The 19,091-nt window shown below is 42.8% G+C and overlaps 1 protein-coding gene across 2 annotated transcripts in view; it reads left to right on the top strand.

Moving 5' to 3' along the window:
• Positions 1-19,091, top strand: part of LOC146805833 (glutamate carboxypeptidase 2-like) — a 428,404-nt gene that overhangs the window by 91,875 nt on the left and 317,438 nt on the right. For both annotated transcript variants that reach the window (XM_085623137.1, XM_085623138.1), the window contains exon 3: positions 7,176-7,362. In XM_085623137.1, coding sequence (XP_085479263.1) covers positions 7,176-7,362 — 187 coding nt within the window. The remainder of the gene's footprint in view (positions 1-7,175; positions 7,363-19,091) is intronic.

The raw sequence follows: 19,091 nt of genomic DNA, 5'->3' as shown, positions 1-19,091 counted from the left end.
ACCTCACCCCCAGCTCCCCTGAATTCTGCTGCTGTGAGTTCTGACCTGCCAGGAGGTGCCTGTGCCTTTATAGGACCTCTGGATGTTGTTGCTGCTGTTTGGGAGCTGTAAGAGAGAAGGAACTCGAAGACCTACAAAAACAACGCATCGCTCTTCCTGCAGTTGTTTTTCTGACACATCTCCTCGGTGCGAGTAGAATTTCCACGCATCACTGTGCCGCTACAAAAACTGATGCAATGTAAAAAGACAAAGGTTCCAGTGGATAATAAGGAATTAGTATAAATGATCAATAACACTGTAAGGACTATAGTGTCAGGGGGCAAAATAAATTCTCTACACAGTACATTCAAATAATTATTTATGAAAGACAGCAATCAGTATATACACTTCATTAAATCAAAACCGCAAAACTTGTGCATAGTGTCCCCAAGTGAAACATGGAACCAAAAAGTGACTATACATTGTGAAACAAATTTCATGATACAAGGTTTCCATAAAATTATGTAGAACGGCCAATTGGATACAATTTAACGACAGTCCACATATACAATGATGCAGACTGGGTAATGGTCCGTCCTATACACTGGTTGACGGCGTTTCGACCCTTCTGCAAATGTAGGGTCTCTTCAGGACTGTCAATACAGGGACATCTAAAATGAATTAAATAGAAATTAGCAAAAGGCCCATATACCGGCACTGATGCGAGAAACTATAAAGAAGGACTTGGATGTGCACTCATTACCTGAGTTATGAAATTATTCTTAGTGACGTTGTGGTGCCTTGTGAGAAAGTGAAAAAGGAGACGAAATGAACTCACGCGAGTACCCAGCCGGGTTCTTGGTTCATATTTTAAGGGAAGAAAAAGATAATAATACTGCATGAATACACACTGCCACTGATTACAATGTAGAGCACAGAGGACACAGTGTGCTTTACACAAGCAGTCTCTCACGCCTTAACATTCCTCCATTCTATAGATATTCCACCATGATTTCACATACTGTGTACATGAGGCAACACTGAAGGAAGTTTTTATGGAAAGTCAGCACATCGCAGCGCTAGCAAGACCCTAGACATCAAAGGAAAACCACGGTTCATCTCGTGAGGTATGCTTATTATTTATACGGAGCACTATGTCCTCTGTGCTCTACATTGTAATCAGTGGCAGTGTGTATTCATGCAGTATTATTATCTTTTTCTTCCCTTTATATATGAACCAAGAACCCGGCTGGGTACTCGTGTGAGTTCATTTCCTCTCCTTTTTCACTTTCTCACAAGGCACCACAACGTCACTAAGAATAATTTCATAACTCAGGTAATGAGTGCACATCCAAGTCCTTCTTTATAGTTTCTCGCATCAGTGCCGGTATATGGGCCTTTTGCTAATTTCTATTTAATTCATTTTAGATGTCCCTGTATTGACAGTCCTGAAGAGACCCTACATTTGCAGAAGGGTCGAAACGCCGTCGACCAGTGTATAGAACGGACCATTACCCAGTCTGCATCATTGTATATGTGGACTGTTGTTAAATTGTATCCAATTGGCCGTTCTACATAATTTTATGGAAACCTTGTATCATGAAATTTGTTTCACAATGTATAGTCACTTTTTGGTTCCATGTTTCACTTGGGGACACTACGCACAAGTTTTGCGGTTTTGATTTAATGAAGTGTATATACTGATTGCTGTCTTTCATAAATAATTATTTGAATGTACTGTGTAGAGAATTCATTTTTGCCCCCTGACACTATAGTCCTTACAGTGTTATTGCGATTGTGCAGTATTATCATTTATACTAATTCCTTATTATCCACTGGAACCTTTGTCTTTTTACATTACGTAATACCCTGGTTCCTTGTGAGTAGGGTTCCCCTGTTGTTAGTAGTGACAAAAACTGATGCAGCGCCTGTCGCTGCTGGAAGAATCGACGCATCGAGGGGTCACGGCTGAAGAAAACTAACACAGCGCGGCTTGCTGCTGCATAGATTACCGACGCATCCCGGATTTCCATGCATTGTACCTTTGCGACAAGATTTCCAGACGCATCAACTTCGGACCGTAACTGTCACGGAGATACGACGCATCACTTCCCCCTACAGACTGGATGCAACGCTTCACTTCTTCTGTGTGCAGCAGAACTGTCGCATCGCCTCCCCAAGGTCTCGGGAACTGATGCATCTCTTTGTTTTCAACACTTCTTCTCTATGCAGCTGTTTGGCCAAGTGAAATTTGGCGCAACTACAGGTACTTTGTGTAAAAGTCAGGCATCCTAGTTTTCTATGGTACAAGTTCTTGAAACCTTTTGAAAGTCATATTTTTAATTGTGCATGTTGGATTTTTGTCATTTTGGTCTTGTTTAGTTTAGATAAAGATATTTTATTTTTCTAAACTGGTGTGGTGTCCTTTTGTGGTGTTTTCACTATGTTGCTGTGAGTGGTGGTACAAATATTTTACACATTACCTTTGGGATAAGCCTGTCTGCTCGTGTCAAGCTACCAAGGGGGTGAGCAGGGGTTATCTAAAATGTGTATCCCCCTTACCCTGACTAGAAGCAAGGGTCCCTATTTGGACAAAGGTACCTACCTCTGCCAACTAGAGATCTCCATTCCTAACAGTCATTAAAATAAATAAATCCATGTGGCTGTGGACTATCGGCTCTATTGAGTCCTGATTCCTAAGTGCCAGTGATGCCCACAATCAACCATCAGCACTAATTAAACATTACCCAGCACCCAGAGCTTGTCCCTTCCAATAGGGCACATCCCTATTCTTTCAATACTGTGTAGGAAGAAATCAGACTGCATTGCATTGATACCTCTTGTGGCCGATGCCCTCTCTCTCACTTATAATGGTTGTCTTCAATGCTTAAGCTGAAGGAGGCCAGCTATTGAGAGCACTCACATGATCTGTGGAATGGTTCTCGGGGCAGAAGAGTTCTTCATATGCTGCTCTCGAACCGAGCACCTTCCCGGCTACATTACCAGTGCAGGGGCAGCTGACGGAGGTTGAGTCTATCTCAACAGGCTGTTAATCAGACACCAGTGTCAAAAGTAATTTCACTGTGTATATGAACAAGTCTGTGTTAAGAACTACGTTTTGCATTTAAACATCCTGATTATGTCAGCAGGCTTATCCACCATCTGATGGACAGACCATTTAACCTATGCATAAAGTGAGGTAACATGAAGAATCCAATGGCTGAATGGGTATAACCAAGGGTCACTTTCAGAATTTTCTATGGTGCATGGTGTTACGCTATGTGTAGTTGTGTCGTGTGTATAGTGGTGCTTTGAGGTTTTGCCAGAAATCTAAAACTGTAGGTAGTGAAGCCTTAAAAAGGCAGAGCATGATAGAATATATTATGAAGCATAGAAAGGGGGCTGCAGCTGCAGCTCGTCTCAGGCAGAAAGAAAAGGAAAGGAAAGAAAACTGCAATTTAGCCTGGGGAATATGTTCATCCTGCTGCACAAACTCAGTCAGAGTTGCTTGTAATACCATTTCCTCTCAAGTCACAGAAGAGATACTCCAGTGTAGTGTAGTGCACTATGTTTGCTAAGAATGCTTAGCACCGCACTGTAGGATCTGTAGCTCTTCAGCACGGACTTAGATTATTCAGTCTTTCTCAGGTTGTAAGGGGTCATGGAGTCAGAAGCCGTAATGGGGTTTAGAATGAACTTAGGTGATGGTTTTCTGACTGCTGTGCATGGGGATTAGGAGAAGCAGAGCAACAACTGCAGTAAGGCTGTAGTACTAAGGTCACTACCAGTCCACTTGAGGTCCATGAATCTAATTCTTAGTCAGAGATAAGGAGAAACCCAGCTGCTCCAGCCAGGTGCAGCCAACATTCTCTAACTGTCATCTCGCTGCTCACACCTTTAGAATCCATAGCATATCATCAAGAGAATGTAAAGATGTTACAGTTCTCTCAGCCTGGCTGAGACCCAGCTAAGCACAGTCTGACACATCTCCTTCCTTTAAAGCTGGCAAATGGAACAAACTACTTTGATATGATTAACAAGTATATAACATCCAATGCAATAATATTATTTAAAGAATGCCTATAAATCACTTTCCCACAATAAGCTACAGTAGATAATATTCATGACTAAATGTGAGCATTTGTGGGAGGAGTTGGGGGTGAAGGCAATGCTTGGTTTGGGTTTAGGAAGACTATGGCCACAAAAGGTTTAGGTTGAAGATATTGGAGGTCTCTGTAGAGAATTCTTCTTTTGGCACTGGTCTCTTTCACCGGCCTGATCCTATGTTTGGCTGTTTTTTACACATAGCCTTGTCTCCGGTTGGCTGTTTGGAAGCTGTTTGTGGTTGTTCACCTTTTGGCTCATTCTCAGTTCCTGGCCTCAGTCTGGTCTGGGCATGAGGGCCCAGGTGCCTCTTCATGGTCTACAGCATTGTGTGTCTTCGTGTGCCTGTTTTTGGGTTCTGACTTGGTGGCTTGTGTATTGCCTTTGGCTTTGCTGCTTCATGGTGCTCAGGTCAGACTCTTACTCTTAATTGAGCTTTTAGTTCGGGAGGCCAGGTCTATAGGCAATGATTCCCTTTGATTTAAAATCTTGCTGGTTGCTCCCTCCTTTCCTGTCTCCTGATGTGGTGTTTGCATTGGTTAGCTTCTCTGACTAGGGGTGCAGGAGCTGGGGGTGCTGTTTCATCTCTCCTCCGGTTCCGCTTCTAACTAAAGTTTGGTCACTTGTTGGCTCCATCATGCCCATAGATCTTTATGCAAGTCCCCTTTGGGCCCTCTTGCTGCTGGGGGTCGAGTTGGTCCTGGGATTTTTTGTGGGGTTCGTGCTGGGCTTTGAGTTTGGCATTGGCTGTCTTGTTTCACCAAGTGTTGCCTCCTCCTTCCCTTTGCTTTTTGGTTAACATTTGGCTTGTGGTTGTTCATCTTTTGGCTTGTAGATGCTTGCTGATGGGATTCAAGTGTTCATCTGATGGGCTGTTCTTTTAGTTATGGTGTCCTGCCATTTTCTAGTTGGTCTGCTCTAGTATTCCCTGTGGCTGGGATGAACGCCATGTTGTAGTGCCTTTTTATTTCCTTGTAGAATGCCCTGCCTATATTTGTATTTTGTGTGCAGCCTCTTGTCCTGAGTCGTGCTGGCATTTACTGGCTCCATTGGGATAGATGCCAGTCTGCAGTTTGTCATTTGCATTGGTGTTGGTCTTTTCCTGCTGTGAGTAGGGTTTGTGACTTAGTGTGGCTTTTGTCTCTGGTCAGAATGCATTTCTATTTGCCTATTTTGGGCGTTAAATTTGTTTCCATTTTTTGTGCTGTGGTTTTCCTGAGAGGCCATCCATCTTGGCTTCTCTGCTTTTTGTGGCCGCTTACCACTTGGAAGTCTAGAGTGTTCCTTGTTAAGTAACTTCCTGGTGCGTTTGTCTTTCGGTTGGCCTCGTCTTGGTTCTGCCTTTTGGGATTTCCTTATTCTGTGGTCTGGGTCCGTTGCCTGCTTGGCGCCTTTCAGTATGCCTGAGGGCACTCCTGCCTCCTGGTGCAGTTTTCCTCTTGGTCAGTTTGTCTTTCTGGGGTGCTTCTCAGGTCCTGTTAGTGGGTGTTTGGGATCCTGCATTGTGGCTTGTGCATGTCTCCTTGTGGCCTTCTTCAGTCCATTACACAGTAAAGTTTGTCACTTGTGGTCTATTCCTTGTAGATGGATTTCTAGGTTTATGAACACTCCATTGGAGGTGTTTGCTCTACTCGTTTTCTGCCTGTCTCTAGGCTGCTTTTTGTTTGACTGCTTCCTCTGAAAAGAATGCTACGTTTGTACATCCTCACTTAGTAATGACTGGGGCAAAGAAGGTTTGATGAGATAATGCACATTTACTTACTGGAAATCTTAATTTCTCCAATTACTCTTTCTCGTCACAGTACTTGCGCACTTCTCTCCTTTCCCATTGTCATGACCTCGATCCTTCATGCTTGGGGTTTCCGAAATGAATGTGGGTGCCTGTCCCCATTATGGTCATTAGTATTGTAGCAAGCGTCGAATTGGGAAGGACGGAGGAGGGTAGAGGGGGTTTGATTTGTGTTAAGCTATATCACATACAATCTGGAGGGAGGAGGACACTTGCCACTTTGTAAGCTCTGGGATCATTAAGATTAATCGGAGTTAAGAAAATTGCAAGCAGTAATCGGTGCAGCACTAAGGGAAGAGGCATTCCTACGTCTCTAGTATTCACATCAACGTACTAACATATCAACTGATGAAGTATAAACTTCAGAATATCAGCTATCGCTGAATCGTCAAGGCAAGCGTACATTGTTGAGCAAAGATGTCATCTTATCTCAACATGTAGGACTTACGAGCATTAAATCCATACTTACCTGTATGTGCTTATAGTAGTAGTCGATATTCTGGAGTCCATATTTTGATATTTGTTGATGTGAAAAAAACTAAATATTTTGAGAGTAGGTCCCAGGGGGCATACTCACAAGTAAAGAGCACCATATCTCTGGTCATATGAGCTAGTGAGTGCTTTTGTATGGTTGGGCCTTAAAATGTCGTCCAGCAAACGTGAAGGATTTGTTCCTATGTTTATGAGTAGGAATTAACTTTTTTTTCACAAGGGTACATGGCCGGTTTAAATGTTGGTGTACTTAAGAGTTCAATGTACAGCGGATTTAACTATCCTTGGCTTCATTTCAACTACCCTCCCCCCAACCCCCCCCCCATCACCAGTCCTGTTCTATGTGAAGACATTTGGAATGTAAGATAGCCCAAGTCTATTGCATCCCTGCAGATCAGGGATGCACCTGACTCTGGTCTAGTCTACCTTCCTGTGGGATCACCTATGCGTAAATATTGTGCTCAACCTGTGGGTTTTCAGTACCCACAGAGAATTGTGAGCATGTATGCTTGTTATGTGAAAGTGATATGTAGCCATGCCCAAAATGTACTTTTATCCCCAACCTACATGTACAGATTGAAAAAAGTTTTTACATTTGGCCCACAGTTTACCGGAGTTAAAATAATCATGATTTCCATGTGATCTTTTCTAAAGGGAGTGTTGTAGTTTTTGGTATCGCATTCTTTGCTAGGATCATTTAATCCATGTGACCTTGTTGGGATTACATTGCACGTATTTTGACAATTGCTTATTTCAAGATTACAGTTTCAAATCTAAGTATTAATCTGCTATCAATTGTTTTTTATTTCAGTAATTTCACGCAGGTTCCTCATCTGGCAGGTACCGAGGAAAATCTGCATTTTGCTAAGCAAATCCAAGGAGAGTGGAAGGAATTTGGACTGGACTCTGTGAAGTTGGCTCATTATGATATCCTGTTGTCTTACCCGAATAAAACTAATCCCAACTACATCTCAATAACCGATGAGAACGGAAAGGAGGTAAAACAATTATTTTAACATGGAACAAAGACACATATGTTCTTATACGACAGTAAACAGAAGATTATTGCACTAGCGGAAACTTACCCAAACACACAAAGATCAAAGGCTGATTTATATCTGTTGCAAAACATTGACAAATAGATTGACTCAATATATAGGACTTTGTTTCGAGTTTCCTCATTATAGATGCAGGCGTATCGAAGGGCCAGTATCCAGTTCCTGACGGTTTCTCTGTTCCTATACCCTGCTTGAAGCAAGTGATAAATATGTGGGAAGCCTTTTCTCTCAGATATGTTTCATGGGCCTGGGTAGCTGGAGTTGGGAGGACAGTGCAGGTTTAGCGCCAACTGGGGGGAGCTTTTTATGCTCCTCACCATGATGCAGGATGAAGGTGGGCGGGGACTGGGTGTAGCGGCTGTCGGCAGCTGCACAGCATGCAAATATTCAGGCTTGCTGTGTCTTTCTGCGCCCCAAGACACCAAGAAGCACCTACTTGTCTATAGCTCTATGCATTTCTGGAAATATTGCTCCATGCCAATGGTAATGAGGCCCTTGGTTTCTAAGTGGGGTAATCTTGATCCTTTGTTTCATCAGGAACAAAAGTCTTGTACAACAACATAAAAAGATATACTTATTGTTTTGGATATCTGTACTGTACAATGTACTCCAACAAATGATTAGAACAACTTGTGAGTTAGAAATTCATAGTATGTCGTTTTTAAATGAATTGGTGGGAGGCTTTGTTAGCAGGCTTGCAACAGATTTATTGTGGAGAGTTCTTGCTGAGCTATAGCAATGCAGTGCAGTGTCAGGCTGCAACCACTCCCGTCATTATCCCAGTAGAGATTAAACTAACCGAGCATTTGGAGATATATCATTACACCTATTGCATTTTCTCACATTTGCCAATCAACGGTGGGAATTAATATCATGATGGCAGCAAAAGTGGCTGAAATGGATCATGTGGATATTTTCTGGAGTAATCTGGCCAGACTGTACACCAACCCTGGCACCTGCGTCCAGGTAGTCTTCAGTTTCAGTGGACCTCAAAGAAATTGCCTTTCCTTTTTTCGAGAAGAATCTGATTTCTGGAAGACTGGTTCCTTCAGAATCATAGAAAGTACAGATGTCAGGGGCACAGGGCCGGACTGGCCGCAGCGGGCACTGGGCATTTTCACGGTGGGCTGGAAGGGTAGGGGCAGGTTTTGGAGCTGTGGGGCCAGTTTTGCAGCAGTGCTGCAGTATCGGCCCCCTGTAACAAAAGCAATATCACTGTTTCCCACCACCACCCCTCAATCCTCTCCCATCTCCCCTCCCCCTGGGCTGGTCTGACTTAATTGCCAGGGCTGGTTTGCGTTCTCACCTACTACATTTTTTATTCCGAGGTTGGTGAGTTCCGCAAGGTGGCATGCTACATACAGTAATGTATCCAGGAGCGGAGGCTTGCCTATGATAGTACACTTCCCTTGCTTTATTTAGCTCGCAGTTAATTTCTGCCCCCTAAAGGATAGGATTTCAATGAGTAAATGTGGGCCATATTGTGAATTGGGATCAGTAGGGTAGACCATGATCCTTCCTTCGGCTTCCCACTGCTGCCAGGTGTGGTATCGCTCCATTTGCAGTGGAAGCCAGGCACCGTATGCCATTGACTGCTTTGACATTGATCATGATTATCAATTACTTTAGGCAGGAGTGCTTGTTGCTTTGTTTGTCACTGCTGGAGTACTGTAGTGTTTGCTATGCACCACCTCATCCAAATAGCGAAGGAGGCATTCCTCAGCATTTGTGCACAAAACTACCATTTGCTATCCACAATTCCAAAATGTGTATTTTACGATGGGAGCATAGTTTACACCAGAATTAAGCCGACCGCTATATGACACGTCTGACTGATGGCAGCAAACAACATTGCAGCGGACCCATCATGGCTCTACATATTCTTATCATGAATTATGGAGATGTAAGATATTTTCTAAGTGATGGCAGTTCGATTGAAGCATTGTCCTTGGAAAAGGATTTCAGACTCAGAAGATTAAATTATGGATTCTGGTTTAAAGATGTCCAGTGGAGAAACTTGTGTTGAAATACAGGTAGAATGGTTGTAGAAAAATGTATGTTTTGTGCCAGAAATATTGGTCTGCTAGACACCTTTATTTTAAATGTCCTGAGCGGAATGTCTGAAAATGTTTCTTTACACATCTGCTCGCCCTGTCCCTTAGGAGTAGGCTCCCAGAAGATAGTAGAGAATGTCTGACAGTGTCACTGTATCAATGTACATTATCTATTTCTTTATTTAATGTATTGATTTATTATTGAGCCGATGGATAGAGGGTTTGAGAGATTTTTGAATGTTGAGAGTTCCAGTGAAGAGCACCTAGGGTTCTAGATCCTATAAGCTGCACAGGGAAGTTTGGACGCCTCTAAAAATAATAGCTAGTTAATCTTAGGTTCTGGATTGGTCTGAATTGAGACTTGATGTTGGGGAGACAGTTTTGGGGTTGTCTTCACAGCTTTAAATACAAACACCAATAGTTTGTATTTTATTGTGTTTTCAGCCAAGAGTCCCTCAGCTGGGGGTGGGAGGCTCTGCTGGGGGCTCTGCTTTGTGATGCATGCTGGGTATGGGCAGTAGTCCATTGCCCACTATCAGAACACATGTGATGTGACCCTTCAGGTACCTGAACAGGTTCTGGACCTTGCATTACCAGTGACAGGCCCAGGCCACTGTGCTCCTCTTGATTAGAGTGATGCCATATCCTAAATTAACTGCTGGGCACACATAGCTGCGGTACATGCCAGTGCGTCATGCAGGGGACATTACTTTAATAGTTGGGATGAAGACCATGAAAATTGATTGGATACGATGGATGGGAGGTAGAAAACTGTGGTTGTTCGAATGATATTGTAATAAAGTAATGATAGTGTCTACATTGAGATAAATATTGCCTTTTCACATTGCTTTGTCATTCATACTTCCCCATTTCTCCATATACACTTTGTTCATTGTTATGTCATTTTCACTGTGTGATCACTTTGAACGCTAAGTACCTAGAAAATGCTGAATTAAGTTATATTCAGTTTTGTTCATGAATGATATGGCATTGGATATTTCTGAGCAATTCATTCTGGGGATTATTTATAAGATCCCCACCATATTAAACGTGTGCCATTGGCTCCTGTTCCATTGAGTGGCACCTCCTGTGTCTGTTCCTTGTCTTGCTTTTCATGGTGTGTGCAGGAGCCTCCCAGTACTCAAAGGTTCTGCTTCAGTATAGACTGATGCAGAAGCTCAGCAAAAGGTGTTGTTGGTGAACAAGGCAGCAGTGTGGGTCCAGTTCTTGGCAGCTGCACACAAGCTCACAATGTCAGATAACAAATTGTCTTGAGATCTGAGTGAATGAACTAATCAGCTGGAATCTGATAGGTTCTGCCTAGTCCAAAACGAATGACAATGCATTCTGTATGTGTGTTTGTTTTCATGATTCCTTAAGGGTGATTTTGGTTTCAAGAATTTGTATTTTAATATGTGTACACTAAAAACGAGGCAGCATTTAAAGCATTAGGTGCCGTATCATGATCGGATGTGCTGGCTCAGCGCAGAGACGAGCGCCTGTTATATATGTGTGGAAAGAATGTAAACTTAAAGCAGGTAACTCCGAATTTCTCTGAGTCAATGCTTGAACTTTCAAAGGTAGTTAAGTCTGGGTGCCTGCAATGATGCCTATTTGACATTATATTTTATTTGTAAACCTAATTTGTTTGGAATGTGGATCCATCTTTGATTCATCAGTATTCCCATCGTCTGTGTGGCATTTATGTAACCTTACAGAACTCTTGGTGGTTCTGCTTCAATTATCAATTAGCTTATTTTCATAATTCCTGAACACTTTTTTGGTCTTTGAATTGAATATGCTTGTCTTGTTTTTCACTTTTTATCTTTGTTTCCATTTTTAACAAGCCTTGGCAAGATCTTAAGGAGAGGTTACAAACAGTTAGTATATTCAGATCTGGTCCAGTCCAGTACATAAAAGTACAGAGTACATTGACTGTGACTTAAGTAGGTGATGCTTATGCTGGTGGGCATGCCTCAGAAATGCTATACGGAAATTCACTCCTTAGCCCAGAAAGATCCTTCAGCTTGCCCTGTGGTACAAGCAAAAAAGAACTCCTGTCGCCATCTGTCAATCTAGACACCAACCATTTTCCTGTGGAAGCTATGGGCAAGTTGGCTTGGGCCCTCCAATCCATTCTTTGGAAACATGAAAGGTTGTGAGAGGTTTTGTAAGAGACTAAAGCCTTGGTGCACGGATTTCCAGCGCTCCAAAATAACATTTTGTCTGATGGAAGGCTCACAAAACAGTGAAGGAAATGTGACACAACTAGGCGCACCCTTAAGGCTTCTACTTTTCTTCTCCTTATAGAAGCACTGGTCCAGGGGAACTCCACTACAACAAATAAGAAAAACTTAAAAATGTGAAACAAGTTGGCAGACTCATACTCGCAGCCCTGATAATAGAACATGGGACGCAGCTGCCAACACAACCAGTGCACAATCTGCACATACATCATAGCAACAGAAAATCAAAACACTACCAAGCAACCTTTCTATGTTAAGGAAACTTGGCAGATCCTCAGACAGAGTGTGCTACAGGATCGGTCACAGGAACAAAAAGACATCCGTTTCTTGTTCTAAAGAACATTTAGGACATGTGTGTTATAATCATGAAATGGTCCTCCTAGAAACAAAGAAACAGTGGACCAAATGAATTCAATATGATGCAACCAATTAACGCTGCAAATTGAATTAAAGTGGGCTCCTGGGAGAGTATTGTTCCAAAGGGAAATTCCAACACAGATGCTCGTGCAGTTGATCTTTCCCACCAGAAGGAACTTTTCTTTTATTATTTGCCCGGGTGCCCGCTGTCTGGCTAAGTGCACTCTTCTAGCCCTTTATTTCGACAGTCATTGCCCTCACGCAACACTGCAGTTAAAGTTGGTGTTTCCTGCTTTACCAACGTGCATTTTCTCAGTTTAACATTAAGCTGCTTGCAAAAATCATATGAAGTGGCTTCACATTGAGAACTCCCTGACCAATCCAAGATGTTGTTTTACAGTTTAGAGTCTTTGCCACATACTATAGAGAGGGGCTTTACAACATTGACCATCTGACAGATGCAGTAAAAAGACGTTTTATGTTGTGAATTTCTGACACATATGAGGGATTTTACATTGTGAACTCTGTCAAATGCAATAGGAAGAGGTTTTACATTTGTGAACTCGGGGACAAATTTAATAGGAGGGGGTTTAATATAGAGTCCATTTTTAAGTCTGGCCACTATCAATGCTTTGTGTCATAGGAGGGTGACAGAATTCATGTAAATGTTTACTCTCCGTGTGTCTAAAAGGTTCCATGGGTTTATCTTCGCAGAGGCTGCATTATCATGTTTATGTTCAAGACAAAAGGTTTATTTTTTGATTTTTAAATGTGGTGCCAAAGGTTCTAGGTCTCTCATTTTAGATTGTGATCACTTAACAAACCCAGTAGAAATAACCTTACTGATTGTGAAAATCCTCATATTTCCAACAGGGCAATACAGGTCCAACCATTGCCGGTTTCTATAATTAGAACCTTATGGTGCCTGCTGACGTGCACATGTGATCCAGCGGTAATTACCTGGTAATTTCCCTATTCAAAACCACATCACCTATGGTTTACCGCTGTAAAGGGTGAAAAATGATGGATCTTTTGATGACCGTGTTTCACCAAACAGGAGACTTTACATATATATAAAAATTAAATGCAATCAATATTAGAGGCAATAATGAGAGTGGTGAGTTCTTTTAAAGGGTTTTATTTTAAGTCAAAAGTTAAGGTTCTCTGACTCTTTATTCATTAGTCAAATATCAATCAGGTTACATAATTGAAAAATAGGAAAATAGCATTAATACAGAACATATTACAGTCTGCATATACGCATCACATATAGGAAGGGAAATGTGGCGCAAATTGTCAGTCAAAACTCTTAAAGAGTTTCTAAGGAAAAAAAGAGTAAGTCTTTTACAGGGTTAATCAATAATTAATAATGGCAAAAATATCCCATAAAGAGAAATAAATGCAATTTAGCACCTACAATCTAAATCTGTTCTGATCATTTCAGCTTTTTCCCTCTGCTTCGCTGTGCTAGTCTGTGTCTCTGTCTCAAACTGCAGCATAGTCCCCACAGAATGCAGCCCCTCCCTGTCTTTGTGTCCAGCACAGAAACTGGGCCTGGAGAGAGACGAAAAGCAAGGCAAAAAGGAGGCACTCCTCCCACTTGTAAGCCATATTTCAAGGAAAAGTTCACGTGCTCAGTCCTCATAGCTGGTCCAATCAGAAAACTTCAAGACACATCATCCCCCCATGGGCTGACTGGATACGTCATTAATCAGGCTAGTTCCTGTTCAAATTTCAGTCTTGTGATTTATGAAAAAAAAGTGTGTTCTTCTCTCCACGTTTTAACAGGCTACAAAAATATGCAACATTTTGAAGGTGGAAGGAAGTGGTAGGCAGGATTTTTTATCAGGGGCCTTTCCAAAGTAATGTTTCAGTTTAGTCCTCTAAAGGAAACTAAAATCACGTGGTTTTCTACACTGTGAAACACAATTCAGCACATTTCTACTCTTGCAAAAATACATGATGCCATTTTAAAGGTACAAATACATTTTCTAAATTAATGTGCATTCTATAGTGAGATTACATATGGATTAATCACATATAAGCATGGCTGTTCAACTAATTAAGCCTGTTTTCACATAAAAGCACCTCCAAACTGAAGCATTATGATGTTTTCATCTTGATTGCGCCACAATCTGCGTGCCATTTTAAAACATGTCTGCAGCTTTTTGTCATATAAAAATGCATACATTTTATAGGTGAAATCTAAGCTCCATCACATGCTACCTCACAGATAATGGAGTAGCCTACCTTTACAGGGCTAGGTAGCCCTTGTGGTATGTCTATAGTGAGCACCCTCATTAACCTGCGAGGCCCCCATAGGAGGGGTTTCAATGTGTAATTCCACTTCAAAGCTCATAAACGTTTGCCATTTTCATTAGTGTGTGTGTGTCTGTCTGTCTGTCTGTCTTAAACTACTTTTCCTTTGCAAGGAAAAAGCACTGGCTAGACATTCATTTATTGAGTGTTAATGTTGTGTGTTTCTGTATTCTGAGTTTCCAGCTCACTTTAAACTCTAAATGGCAATTAGGAAGAATACAACAAAAAAGAAAGAAAGTTTGTCTTTTCTTTTTTGAGCCACATTTTTGTTTACCTTTCTGACCCGCTTTTGCAATTCTCTGAAAAGGAAACCTCTGTATCCGTGGTTCTCTGACTACTCGAGGACGGGGTTTGTGTGACCTTGAAAGACACAACCTAACATAAGTTGGGCTAATTAGGATTCATTGTCAAAGAACATGTTCTTGTGCTCGTTCTGTGAAGGCAAGCTGCCCATTTGGTAAAGACAGACAGTACTTTTTATCTAGCTAACATGGCTCGTCTCCGTGTTTACGTCCGGCTCTAGAGTGCAGCTGTTGCTTACCTTATGTAATTGACAGCAGAAAAGCTTTAGAAAGCACTGCTGAGAGAGGGGATTTGGCTCTACCCACAAGTCGATAATTTTAGGCCTCACTGGCGTTACAGCGCGAAGCGCTGCCGCCAATGAGACTTATTGTTGCCGTGTTTGCTGCCAAGGGAGACAGACCAGGGAACGCGCAGCGATCGGGGTCTGTGAACGCGCTTCCCATGAGCAGATTGTGGTCTGTGAACTTGCTTCACATGACCAGCTTTTGCGCGTTCATTCTATTGGAGTGCTCCTCTCCAGAAGACCTGCTGAGTTAATTATAGGTCCTTTCCGGAGATGTGCTATTATTTAGCATTGTGGGGCGCTTGTTTTTTTATTGATGTTGCTTTCCACCCGTTTTTTTAAATTCCTTTACGAGCGCTGCTTATGTCATGCCGCCTTCCTAAACAGCAATGGTAAACTCCCTTGTTTTCAAAACGGCCACTTGCAGACACACTCTTCATGTACAACAGGATTCATGGGGTTATTTTGTTTTATGGCTGGAAAAGGTAGCGTTTAGGGTGAAAAAAAAGTGGTGTTTAAATAATTATTCGCTTGGAAAACGGATTTAGACTTCATTGTCATTGCAATTTTTGACATGCTTCAAAAAGCATTCGTATGCTCCGATTTAGTGTGTTCTCAGAAGTACCCCATGGCACAATTAGGCACTGACTTAAGTGATTCCAGATCATCGTGCAATAAGTAGTCCTCCCCCCACCCCCCAAATCAGGCGCCTACTTCTGTGCTTAGAGTAAAGGTGTGGTTGGCGGACAACTCTAAAAAAACACGTGAACAGGGGTGACGAAAAATTTACGTCTTATTTTACCAGATTAATCATGCAAAATCTCATATTTTACAAGCACTCTCTCCCTTCCATCTCGCTCTTGCTCGCAAACACACTACACACAGGTGAGCGCTTCCTCCTACTGCCACATACCCTCCTGCCTAGCTCACCTGGTCGCTCCTCTCCAATCCCCAGTTGTCCCTGCACCCCCTCCAGTGACAGCCAGCCCTGCGCCATCTGCTGACCCCCACCATATTCTTCCAGGACTACAGACTTTGTTTCCTACCCCTGCCAGGATGAAGGCATCGCGGCAGAACCTTTCAGTCCCTGTCGCCCCCTCCATACAGCTACTCCCTTCCCGCATTCCTTACCGTTACGGCATACATCGTGCGATGCCTTGCAGCGGGTCCCCAGAGCTCACGGGGTGCTCTGTGTACCCTGAGTGCCCAGGCGGCTGCTCAAGGACACTTCGGCCTCGGATTCAGACTCGGAGCCTCAGCGCAAATAGACGGCGTGTCTTCTGTGACGATCCCCAGCTTGCTCCGGGACAGCCGAAGTGCACGCTCACGGCGTCTCGTGCGCTCCCACCGCGCTTTCAGTTTCGTTCCTGCCCTCCAGCAACTTCCAGACATCAATTAAAATGTCAAGAGAAGCCCCGTCATTAATCGGCTTCCTAGAAACAGACCGGAGGTTTCTGTTGTGGAAGGTTTGACTCATCCTAAGGCATCGCAGAGGGTTAAACTGCCTGCTGCTAAGAAATTGTCCCACTAGTTTTTCGTTCCTTGGGCGTGCAGTTTACCTATTTTGTTTAAAAATGTTTCTCCACATTTGCGAAAAGTGCTGAGGGTAGTCTTATGGGTAAGCTCCTTTTCTCACAGAAAATCAGAGAGCCCAGGGCGCATTGGACACACAAGTGCACTGGAAAAAACAAGGACTTTACACATGACACCGTTGACTCTTCTCACTTTCAAAGAACCAAATACACATCATATTTATTCCCACTGAGCCAGCGTGAAGCAGTTCTTTATTGCACACCTTCACCTCTGGTGGGTGGGCTGTGCTTTTAGGAGTCTGCAAGGCTTTTGAAGGTCGTGAAGCATTGGTGCAAGAAAAAATGAAAGTAGTTCAGGTAATATGAAAGATTTGTTGATGTAATACAGAGTAAAACGGCATTGTTCTAGGGCTGAAAGGAACGGACTCGGTCCGTTTTCAAGTGCCACCTTCACTGCTTTGTCCTTAGCTGACCAAGTCTGCCAAGGGAAACCCAGATGTCTGCCTTGCGATTGTTTACAGCATACCAAGTGAGTTTCCATATTGACTACAGCCCCAACCTCTGTCTTGCCTTACACAATAAACACAGAGGATGCAAGCATCAAGGACTGCCAAAAGTGCACCTGACACATTTTTACATGCAGGGTAAATTCCAGGTCAACCTGTGGAATCACAACTAACAAGCATTTGCAATGCAATAGGTCTCGCATTTGCGAGAGTTTGAGCTATTGGCATTGTAAATGACAACGCCTTTTATTTATGTGTTTTGAAAACTTGCAAACGGTATGTAAATACACACTTTGTACTTATAGAAGCAAGGCTGGCAGTAAAAGAGGCGCAGTTACTGCCAGCCTTGCTTCTCGTAAGCAAGGACTATAAGCACCGCTTGCACATTTTCAAAACACATAATTAAAAGCATTGTCATTTACAATGCCAATAGCTCAAACTCTCACAAATGCGAGACCTATTGCATTGCAAATGCTTGTTCTCTACTGGATTTGATTGGGCAGAAGTGTGCTTCTGCTGAAAGGAGTGCTTGTATTGCACACATTATACTCCCGAAGACCTCAGTTAGTTGGAACAGGGGTGGACTGAGAACACAAATCATCCCTGGCTATTTTATTAGACCACCCACCCCCCTTCCAGGGGTCGGGGGGAGGCGGGGGTGGAAGTGTGAAGCACTGATGCCTAACTAAAGCGTCCCCCAGCACTGTTGCATTTGTTGCTGGGGGCTGATATTGCAGCATTGCTGCAAAACTGGCCCAGAGTTACAAATTGCTCCCCACCTCTCCAAAACCGGCATCCACCCTTTCTGTCTCCCAGGGAAATGCCCGATGCCCGCCATGGCCAGTCCGGCCCTGGTTATGAAGTCAAACCAATGAACAGGGTGGTTGGCTTGATTGGTTCATTGGGACAAACGTATGAAAGATGCCATTGGTCTCATCTGCTAAGTGTATATAGTTCTGGCAATGGCACAAGGCCTGGATTATTTATAATGAAAAACATACATTAAATCCAATAGATCTAGTAAAGTCTGTGGACGAGAACTTTCTGATGTGGTTCTTGCTAGTTAACTTAGTAGAAAAGGGTTTCGTTTTCCCCCTTTGACAAACCCTGCTTTTTTATTTATTGATTAATTATTGAGGTTGTTGGCCAATAGCACTACTCTGCATGATTAAAAGCCATAAAGTCAGGGCAAACGAAGAGCGAACTGGGATCCAGCTACTTCCACTACGCAACACAAGCTCCCTCGTGGAGCATAGCTACTGTGAAATTAAAACAAACTAAAATAACGATGTGAAAGCTAAACAACATAAAATAAGAATAATTTGCCCTTCCAAGATGGCGGTGACGCAGGATTCGGGAGCTAGGCGCGTCCCAAAAAGCACTCTAGTGCTTACAAGGAAAAGAAATTAGGAGTCTACTGCAACCTCATTGAATAAAAGTTTTCATGAGTGTCACATGGTAAGACTGAATTTCAACAAGTTCCTCACCCACAATTGCTGTTATTCCTGCAAATTTTCCACACGTGAAACATGCATGCAAGGCCTATGGAGCGGATAACTTTGCCTGCTAGTGTTCTTAAGATACATAAAGATAATCACTGTGGGACAGAAACAGCTCCTGGATTGCCAGCAGTGATCACAAATTCTGCCAATCACTCAGTGTACCAGGCAAGACAGTAAGAACAAGGATAGAGAACATCATACCCTGCCATGGACCTAGAGAAAAATAGTGTTTAACAGGATAGAAGGGTAAACATGGGTAACACTTGGAAGACATCAAGCAAACCTAACACACTAGGAAAATGAGAACCATGCGAACAGGAAGGCAGCAGACTTGGACATAAGCAACCAGGAACAAGGAAGACAAGAAATGTGAAAATAGTACCTACTGTAAGTAGTGTAAGTTCTGGAACTAAGGTTGCACTAAAATTGTGCTAATTCAAGACACATTGCTGAGCAGTTCAGGTGTGTTTCGGTTTACGAAGGACATTTGCACTGCAAGACCACGCTAGTGTAGGAAACCAGCATGCACTGCTAAATAGTGCAAGGTCAGGACTCTGTGGAAACAGA

Source organism: Triturus cristatus, chromosome 8 (assembly GCF_964204655.1).
Source record: "Triturus cristatus chromosome 8, aTriCri1.1, whole genome shotgun sequence".
Classification (NCBI taxonomy): Eukaryota; Metazoa; Chordata; class Amphibia; order Caudata; family Salamandridae; genus Triturus; species Triturus cristatus.
This window is presented reverse-complemented; position numbering and strand designations above follow the sequence as displayed.